Below are 9,419 nucleotides of genomic sequence, written 5' to 3'. Positions count from 1 at the left end.
TACTCTGCGGCTTGTCCATACCAGTGCTCACGGTTAAAGGAATAGTTAAGACATTTTGGGAAATTCGCTCGTTTGCATTTTTAGTGGAGAGTTGGATGAGAAGATTGACACCACTTTCTTGTCCGTCCGTTAAATTTAACGTTATAGCCAGCGGCCGATTAGCTTAGCTTAGCATACAGCCTGGAAGCAGGGGGAAACAGCTAGCCTGGCTCTGTCTGAAAGTAACAAAATCCACCTACCAGCGCAAAAGCTCACTAATTAACTTGCTATTTCTTGTTTGCCTAATCTGTACAAAAGTAAAGTGTAAAGACAAAAATTCACCGTTTTACAAGGGATCGTGTGCCGGACTATTTCTTGGCCAGGAGTCTCTGCTGGTTGCCTGACACCTGCTCTGAGATAAGAAATAGTGAGCTTACCCTGTTTCCAGAGTGAGTGCTAACTGGCTGAAGCCATGTATTTAACAAACATGAGAGTGGTATCGATCTTCTCACCAAATCTTGGCAAGAAAGTGAACTATTCCTTTAAGATTTAAAGTTGCCTTCGACCCAGGACTTTTAGATATCTTACTACTTACATACCTACATGCAGTAAATGTTTTCATAAACTTCAGAACCACACAGCGTGCTTCATGATGGAAGACATTTTCAGAAAGGGTATTGATCGTATCACATGATCTTCCCCCGCCGATGCAGTTTGCCCAGTTGTCATGTAAAAGTTACGATATAAATTCCTTTTTTCTCAGAGCTTTAAGGATATGACCGAAAGCTCCAGAACAGCCACTAAATGGACATTGAGGTGAGATTTTTTTTGACGACACAAACATTTGTTCAGTCTTAAACCAACTTAACCATCAGGCCAGCTGGTTGGTCCTGACCTCTGACCTCTGAGAGGGCAAGAAAATAAGACTGAAATAAACAAAATCACTGCAGGGTGCCATATATTGTCTATGTAGTCTACTTTTATTAGAGAAATAATGTTATAAAATAGTTAATAATGGTACATAACAGAAGGCCAAGCATACTCAGTTTCATCCAGGGGACAATGTGAGAGGAGATGACGAGGAATCTTGTCCCTCACAACAACGTTTTGCCTGCTTTCTGTCACACATTGTTATTGTTTCATGAAGCAGGAAGAGTTTTAATTCAACAAACTAGAACAATCAGGCAAAAATATACATTTCTCAGTAAGATACCTGTAGATGTTAGTTCAGTACAGAGATGGTCAAAACAACAATTCAGCACATTTTCTTGATCAGTGGCTCCACCGACACATATGCTGCCAATCAACACATCACACCGTAGTGTAGTATTGCTTTAATTTTGCATTGTTCTTTGCATTGTAATGAATTCAACATGACAAATTACATTTACATCCGGCTGCTGTTGTACATTATATAAGCTTTTCTTTGAACTTCATGCTCCCTCATAGTGCCCATCATCCCTATATATAAGAATTATCAGAGTAATTTCAACATATAAATATAACACATGTAAGCCACATCGGTCTAATTGTATTCTGGAGTGTTTGATTTTATATTAACCACAACAATGGCAACACAAATTGATGCAATAACTGCAGGTGAGTTATGTACAAGCCTTCATTTTCACAACACAAGAATGCATGCAGAAGTTTCTGAGGAGGATAAAAAGAGAAAGTTTTTTTTCTGCTGTAATGGGATGAAAAAAGTGCATGGGGTGTTCTTGATTTAACTTGCCATAGCTTTAAAAGTGACACATGATATTTAAGCTCTGACAACACAATCACTCCCAGTCTGTTTGCTAATAATATGATGTTTGACTTTGCCTTGGCTAATGCAGCGGCTCATCCATAGAAATAAGCTGCATCTGGACTGTGACCTTTCTCTGTCAGTTTCATAAAATGGCGCAAGTGGTTGTTTTTTTTTTACCAGGAAACCCGAACACAGACAAAAGTAACAGGATGTTATTCCTTATTTCTATGGGTCCATTTCTGCCCTCATGTTCATCATTTACAGCATTTTTTCTTCTCAACGTGCAGCACTCTGTTGCAGCGGGGGCACGTGTGGTACGCATCCTTGAAGTTTTTCATGAAGAAAGGAATCAGGCAGCAGCACAGGACCAACCTGCAACACACACACACACACATATATGTTGTTCAGTGTTTTTAGGGACTGTAAAAAAAAATTATAGGGTTGTGGAGGGGGCCTGAATCTTATATTTCAATTTATAAAAAAAGCAAAACCCTCCCCAGTGTTATATTTTCTCTGGATCCTCCTCTTGACTTAGAAAGACCTCAAAATAATATATCTATCGACAATAAAACAAAATGTCATTTGTTAATTTGATTCCTTGCAAATTTGTAAGGGATTGTGCTCCACTAAAGTACAATATCAACTATGGTAGGCATTATTAGCTAATGATGTGGCCTTGTCTTGTCTGTGCTGGCTGGTGTGCACTGTACTTAATGGGAACTGATGTACGTTGTGACAGGCGGCCTGTAGGGGCATATTTTTGACCTGGAGCCCCCGAGCAGGTTACTGTGGCCATGCCTAAAGGCTGAGCTATGACAAGCACACACTCACCCGCAGCAGATGAAGAGTAAGCACATCAGCCAGGCGTACGTCCCTGCTTTGTAGGTGACATTGGTCATGACTTGCTGCTGGCAGGCAGAGCAGGTCGTCATGCCGGGGGAATTCCCCAGCGCCGTGTCATAGCTCACAAACTTCCTTTTGCCATCTCCGGAGTCGAGACCTGAGCCGAGGCCTCCTCCGCCGCTGGTGTACACTGATGGAGGGAGAGAGGAGGAGAGATGTGGGAGGGACAACCAAAGAGAGGATGAGAAGGGACAGGAGGGGAGCTAAAGTTTTTTTGGACAGGAAGTGCAACATCAGGTGTGAGTTTACCTGGCGTGGATTGAGCGGCGGAGGTGTGCTGTGAGTTGGGGACGGAGGGGTTGAATGGGCTGTGGAGGTTGTAAACCGTCACATCTCCCTGACTTTCTACTGGACCAGAAGGGGAGGAAAGAAAGAGGAGGAGAGACAGAAACAAAATGGAGTTAATGACCCTATCTGATGGTGATAATGATGATGATGATGATGATGATGATGATGATGTGCGGTAACAGGATGTGTTTACCTGGTATGATGTACGGAGGGGGTTGTTTTTTTCCATCTGCACTCATTTTGCTGCAAAATAGAAAAGGCTTGTTACAAAGGGTACTCCTCTTCATCAGCATTATGAAACATACCTAAGATCTTCCCCGTCTCTCTCTCGACAAATATGATGCTGCCTTCTGCCACCAGATGGAGCACCAGCCTGACTGATGGAGCTCAAAACATCTGTCAGGCTCTGATGGAAATCTCTGTCATTTCTTACTGACACATAACTAGCCCAAAGTGATGAATTAGTTGTCGGCCCGGAGTATGTACACTGCATTGTGTGGATGCTACTTGTCAGTAGCCCTGGGGGGAAAACGCCTGGGCGGGACTCGGTCTGGGGTGTGATGGCTGACATGTTTCAGGTGGGGTCGCTCACCAAAAGCTTAGTCTGTCTAGCAAGTCTCAAGCCTGCTGAGAGGATGCAGGGATTTATTTGTTTTATTTGTAGTATGACAATTATGACTTATTTATTTGGTCGTCCTCATTTTCCTATTTTGCTCATGCTTCATCAGTGTTTGGATTGTCCTCACCCATCAACAGACAGACCTCTTTTTAACTGTTGATACGGCCCTCATATTACTTACTTTAAATGATATGAGAAAACTCAGCAGCATTCTGTATCAAACTAAACAGTGAAAGGAAAAACACCATTTATATGCATTTGTGCCAACCATAAATACTAATTCTAAAGGACTTTAACAAAATAACTTTGTAACTGTTCAAAATTAAACAAAAGATTTAGAAAAACATTCTGTATTCAACAGAATACATATGAATGTAAATGTCTAAATGGTGTTCTATAATAAAACTCCAGCAGCCTCTCGGTCAGCTTTTGGCCTCATCTGAAGAAGCCGCCGCACTTTAAGCGTACTTGCAAAAAAAGTAAAAGGCGTTCATTAATAATCATACTTGTTCGACATATATTTAAAGAAACTGCACATAAATCCTTTGCACGTCAAAGATCAGTGTGATTCTCTGCTTCCTTCTTACGCTGGCACCTAGAGCATCAATATATGCCACATTTCTATGACTAAATCACACTGCTGGCACGCTAAAAATGCTTCTTAAGGTACCACAGAGCTGAGTCATGGCGGATATGAGTCATGAAGATGAGATAGATCCTCCACAAAACGCAGCAAAACAGAGAACATGGCAGTCAAGGAGAGAAATAAAAATGAAGTCAAGTTAAACATGAATTAAGTTTGATTAAAGGGTTGAACGCCTGTGTCTATAATAACACAGTCCTGTCCAGAAGATCTGCAGTAATTACTGTTATTACTCTACAGCTCAGGAATTAGATGAGCCAAATCTCTCCGAGCACGATGTGGCCTCATTAAAACATAATTAGTACTCTTGTCATGTGAGACCAATCTGACCCACAAATCACCAAACACTGTCTCGTTATAACTTGATAATTAGTCAACTACATGGGTGGAACTAATTTTCTGCCAAGTGTAGAGAGAGAACTTGCTTCAATGTTTTATTATTATTATTATTATTATTGCAATTAGAGCTCGAAAGTAACAAAGCACATTTACCCCAAGTACAGTTTTGAGTCGCTGGTACTTTACTTTTCTTAGACTTCTTGGAAGGAAACATACAGTTGTCTCGTGACTGTAGCACTGTGTACATTTGAGTCAGAACAATATCGTCTAAACTCAATGATGTATAAACTGCTCACATATTGACAGATCAACAGCACAGGCTCTGACACAGCATGTTTGTCACCACCAAAACAGCTGTTGTCTGCCTGGTTTTTAGGCCCACTGAAAAACAAAAATCATGTGACCAGTTTAAAACCGATAAAATGACTCTGCCTCTGGACATTTCTCTCTAATTCTTTTGTCTCCTTTCTCTCGTTGCCTCTCTGTCCATATATACAAACACAAAAACACACTCTAGCATGAGTGAGCATGTCTCTCTCTCACACACAGACACATACGGCACTACCCTGGCGGACTTTCCTCCAGCCATTCATTACATGCACTGAGGTGTAGCAATAGTTCATCACTTGTCATCAAAGTTTGGACTAGGGAAAGATGACAGACTGCTTTGTCACACACACACACACACACACACACACACACACACACACACAGGTCCTGCGTACACCCATGTGTCGGTTATGTTGGTGCAGGAATGCGACCGAGCTGCATGCTTCTCTCTGTGTCACAGACTGAGGGAGTGTCACTGCAGGCTAAACTGCTGCCTCGCTCAAATCTATCTGCAAAGACAAGCCCGACATCATGTTGTGTGAATTTAATTTAAAAAGCGATGAATATACATGACCATTAGTAAAACACTGATTCCCAAATCCCAAAAATGTACATTTAAATGTATTTCCAAAATGTCTCAGTTTTGCTGCGTGCTGAAAATGAAGGAATGTGTTTCTGTGTTTCTTCGCAGCTTTAAGGTTCATTCCCTCACACACGTGTGTGTTTTGATAAAGAGCTACAGTGAAAGCCCATTGTCAGGGTAGGAGCGCTGATGTCGGATAACTGGTTGCTCTTTAGTTGCTCGCTGGCTCTGTTCCACTGTCCTATAAGCAGCTGGTACAACATTAATTGGAAAGTTTGGGCGTGTTGTGTTCATGCAAACAGTTGATTCTGCAAAGTCTTTCTTTCTCAATGAATGAGGGTATAAAAAAATGCTTGGAGAAGCACTGCACAGTGCCTGCAGCAGTCATGGTGCGTTCAAGATCCCTTGAAAAAAAAGAGGCCTTGATTTAAAAAAAGAATGAAAATCCAATCACAACATTGTTTCTACCACCATGAAAAAGATGAAATGAAACAAATAGATGGACAGGAAATAACTTAACTGATGTCCAAGCCATAAATAAATACAAGAACAAACAACAAACAAATGAGAAAAACCCCCAATATATATAGATTGACAGATAGATGAGCGGGTCTATTACCCAAATAATTGTAATGCTGGTGTTTCTGTCATCAGACAGGACTTAAGGCTGCTGATGGAGGCAGCAACTGGGTGCGGCTTTTGAAAAATTCATCCGCCACATAGCAGAGATGCTTTAAAACCACAAAGGGGGAAAGTTGGGGGCTGCCATCAAACAATACGTCCTCTCATGAGAGAGGACCTCAGCTCAGACGCAGCTTTCTCTGGAGCTCCATCACTGAGGCAGGTGCCTGGGAGTGGATGAATGGAGGAAGAACTGGGTGCGGCTGATCGAGAAAAACTGGCCCAGTTAATCAGCCAGTTATAAAAAAAATCATCCATCTCATTCTGTTGACAAACTAAAGACACATCCAAAAGCAAGGGGATGACATTAGACTTTTAGGAGATTATCTGGTGTCACCATATTATCAACTGGTAACAAACTGATCTGTTGAGGTCAGTGAAACTCTCTTCTTTGAGACAAGTAAACACCCCGAGACTCACCTCAGTCATAGGTGTGGCCTTACTGTATGTGGTGTCTGTGCTGGTCAAACCTGACTCTCTCGCTCTCTCTCTCTCTGTGTGTGTGTGTGTGTGTGTGTGTGTGTGAGAGAGAGAAGAATGTTCGCTGTCTAACTTCATGATACATTTTAATGATCAGCTGACAAGGGGGGGGGGGGGGGGGGGGGGGTAATTTAAAAATGGAAATCAACCAATGAATCACTTATCACTTCAGAGAAAAGACATGGAGTTAATCCAGCTGCTGTTGAGAATACATTTAACAAGCTTAACCCATTTTTTTCCCTCAGTCTGACCTCGATTCTGATCTGACCCCAAATGAGCTAAAACACCTGGATATTAAAACACTCACTATTATCATACATTTGCTGCATTTGATTAACTAATTTCAACCATCAAAACAACATATTAAGTAGTACATTTGGGATTTGAAGTTTTTAAATCAATTTAGAACTTCTGATCTTTTTATTTGTGTGTTCTTGCGACTACAGCTCTGTTTATATATATATAAATTTCATGGACACTTGAATGACCTGTCAAATTAAACAGATCAAACAAAAGTCAAATGTTGAATTCAGTCAGATCTCAGATCAGTGTTTGTACTTTTATGTCTGGTATAATTTTGGAGGCCGATTTGTCATTGTTGTTTTGACGAGGTTTTTTTTAATCCGGCATCGGTCCCTGAAATTGAGCATTTCCTGTTTCTACTTTTTCTGTTACAACTTTCCTATTTATTTACTTTCACATGAAACCCGTCAGCACATTAGACATTTTTGTGTCTTTTAGAAAGATGTGTCATTGGTTTTATGTATGGTATTACAACTCATCAGATAAACCTCAGAGCTGAACTTTTTCCTCTAAATCTAGGAGCATCAAAAAAACCCACCAAAAAACAGTATATGGAAAACGTATTTTATGTCTTATATTGTAAGTATTTCTAATTGTCACGTCTACTGTTTCTATAACTGATCCCACTATTCTTGAGCTGCTGCTGCTGCCAGAACTGCTGCAAAAACTACTATTACGACAACTTCTCTTACTACTGCTCAAGACCATCGAGACCCAAACTGCAAATCATTTAGCAAGTATCAAGAAAGCCGAAGAACTATAGAAACACAAATCTACAGAATACCTTAACATTAAATCAAATGCATTACAGTAATGTCTAAAATGTAAAATCTTGACGTGAAGTGTGAAAAGATTCTACAGCAGATGCTCTCTCTTTAAAAATACAATGTTACTGTAGATATAAGATGTATACAAACATACATTAACATACTAGGAGCTTAATAATAAGTTCACCCTAAACCTAGAAAGCCACTGAACAAGAGCTGGACAATTCTCACAACTGCATGTACCCTGGGCTACACCCATGGCTGTATTTGTTGTCCAAAACCTCAAAAACTGAACAAGTAATGAAAGTAATGAAGATCACTTCCTGTCTGAGATGTTCCTGCAGACTGGCTATAAAACCAGTTGTGTCTGTGATCCAGCAGTAAAAAAAGTCAACAGATGTAGGTCACAACACATTCATTAAGCAGTGATTTACTGTGAGATTTAAAGCTGGAGATGGAAAGCATTTCATGTGTTGATTGGCTTCTCAATCTTCTCTGTGACACATGCTTTTCTGTCCTCAAGCCTGTTTCTGCGCATGAGATAGTTAAAATAGTATAATAAACTATGAACTCCTGTTACGTCTTCAGTTTTAGATCCCATCTTACAAACTCAAGAAACACGAAATCTGAATCTGTACAATCATTCATTCACATCATACCTTGGCCGGGTGTTGCAGTCAGTATGCAGAGATGTGTGTGTGAGCTGCTGCTGATGTAGAGTCCAGACACGATGTGGTTGAGACGGCCACCTGTCACACCTGTACCTCTCCAAGCCTCTCCCTGGACACACCCACAGCCCCGCCCTCCTCGACAAAGACCTGAATATGCAGCGGCAGTGAGTCACCCAGTGGTTTACATGGAACTTTCGAAGGCTGCATTGGTCTTCTTTTTTACTTGTTCTTTGTTTCTGGGAGATTATTGAGGGAGTGTGTCTGTGTCTGTGTCGGTGTGTGTGTGTCACTATGAATAACCAGTTTCTCTCTTGCTGCTTCATATTCCTACAGCAGACCTAACATATCTATATCTATATCTATATTTGAAAACATGAAACATGAAATGTCAAGAATTTAATGTTGTTCACAAGAGCATGATGAGACACTAAAACTCCCCACTGAGATCAACGCAGCAGAGTTGAATCAGCTCACCTATTTGTTGGAAGGAGAAATGCTGGGATACATTATTGCCTTTAAATGAAGTATTTCTCAACAGCTTAATACAGTTGAACGATTGCATGATTAAACAGGATGTAGGAGGAAAATTAAATGCATTAAATGAACAAGACCTCACACATCTGTATCAGTATATAGGAGAGGTCCAGGCTGAAGGATTTCTTATTTCCAGCATCCAGAACACAATCACATTGGACCAAACACACATTTAAATTAGATTTTCCCCAAGAACCCTCGTCTATAAAAGGCTCTGAGCTGTTATGTGTGATTTTGTGAAGAAGTGTCAAAGTGAAGCCTGTGCCCTTCTCTGATCATGCAACTAAATTTCTCTTTTTTTGTGGGTACTCATGTACCTAGTGTAATGCAAAAGTTTGTTTTTGGGAAATACGATTATTCGCTTTCTTGCAGAGAATTAGATGAGAAGATTCATACCTCTCACATATCTGTCTGGTTAGCTTAACTTCGCATAAAGACTGGAAACAGAGGGAAACAGCTAGCATCAAAGAGAGATTCAAGGAAGTTACTGGTCCTGGACAAGAAATAAGGAAACTTTTTTACACTTTGGTTTTTGTGTTCACAGTCTTT

General features: G+C 40.6%; 1 protein-coding gene across 2 annotated transcripts; it reads right to left on the bottom strand.

Annotated features, from left to right (window-relative positions):
• Positions 1 to 938: 938 nt before the first annotated feature.
• Positions 939 to 8,394, bottom strand: litafd (LITAF domain containing). 2 transcript variants are annotated; one of them, XM_070923833.1, is made up of 5 exons: positions 8,325 to 8,394; positions 3,114 to 3,163; positions 2,882 to 2,977; positions 2,561 to 2,762; positions 939 to 2,101 (listed from the first exon to the last, which is right to left on the bottom strand). In XM_070923833.1, exons 2-5 carry the CDS (start codon positions 3,157 to 3,159, stop codon positions 1,984 to 1,986), a joined length of 462 nt encoding a protein of 153 aa, XP_070779934.1. In that variant the 5' UTR covers positions 3,160 to 3,163; positions 8,325 to 8,394; the 3' UTR covers positions 939 to 1,983. The 2 variants fall into 2 exon arrangements, with proteins under 2 accessions (XP_070779934.1, XP_070779933.1); XM_070923832.1 differs by having other exon boundaries at positions 2,882 to 2,980; positions 8,325 to 8,383.
• Between the last annotated feature and the right edge of the window lie 1,025 nt (positions 8,395 to 9,419).

Source organism: Enoplosus armatus, chromosome 17 (assembly GCF_043641665.1).
Source record: "Enoplosus armatus isolate fEnoArm2 chromosome 17, fEnoArm2.hap1, whole genome shotgun sequence".
NCBI classification, from domain to species: Eukaryota; Metazoa; Chordata; class Actinopteri; order Centrarchiformes; family Enoplosidae; genus Enoplosus; species Enoplosus armatus.
Note: the sequence above shows the minus strand (reverse complement) of the source record. Positions and strands in the feature narration are given on the sequence as shown.

Bases quoted from the DNA above. Each gene is read 5' to 3' on its own strand.
- litafd (XM_070923832.1), bottom strand. From the start codon at position 3,159: ATGAGTGCAGATGGAAAAAAACAACCCCCTCCGTACATCATACCAG. The intron at 2,981-3,113 runs GTAAACACATCC...CTTCTGGTCCAG, and splicing joins CCCTCCGTACATCATACCAG to TAGAAAGTCAGGGAGATGTG. The intron at 2,102-2,560 runs GTGAGTGTGTGC...TGTGTGTTGCAG, and splicing joins TTACTCTTCATCTGCTGCGG to GTTGGTCCTGTGCTGCTGCC.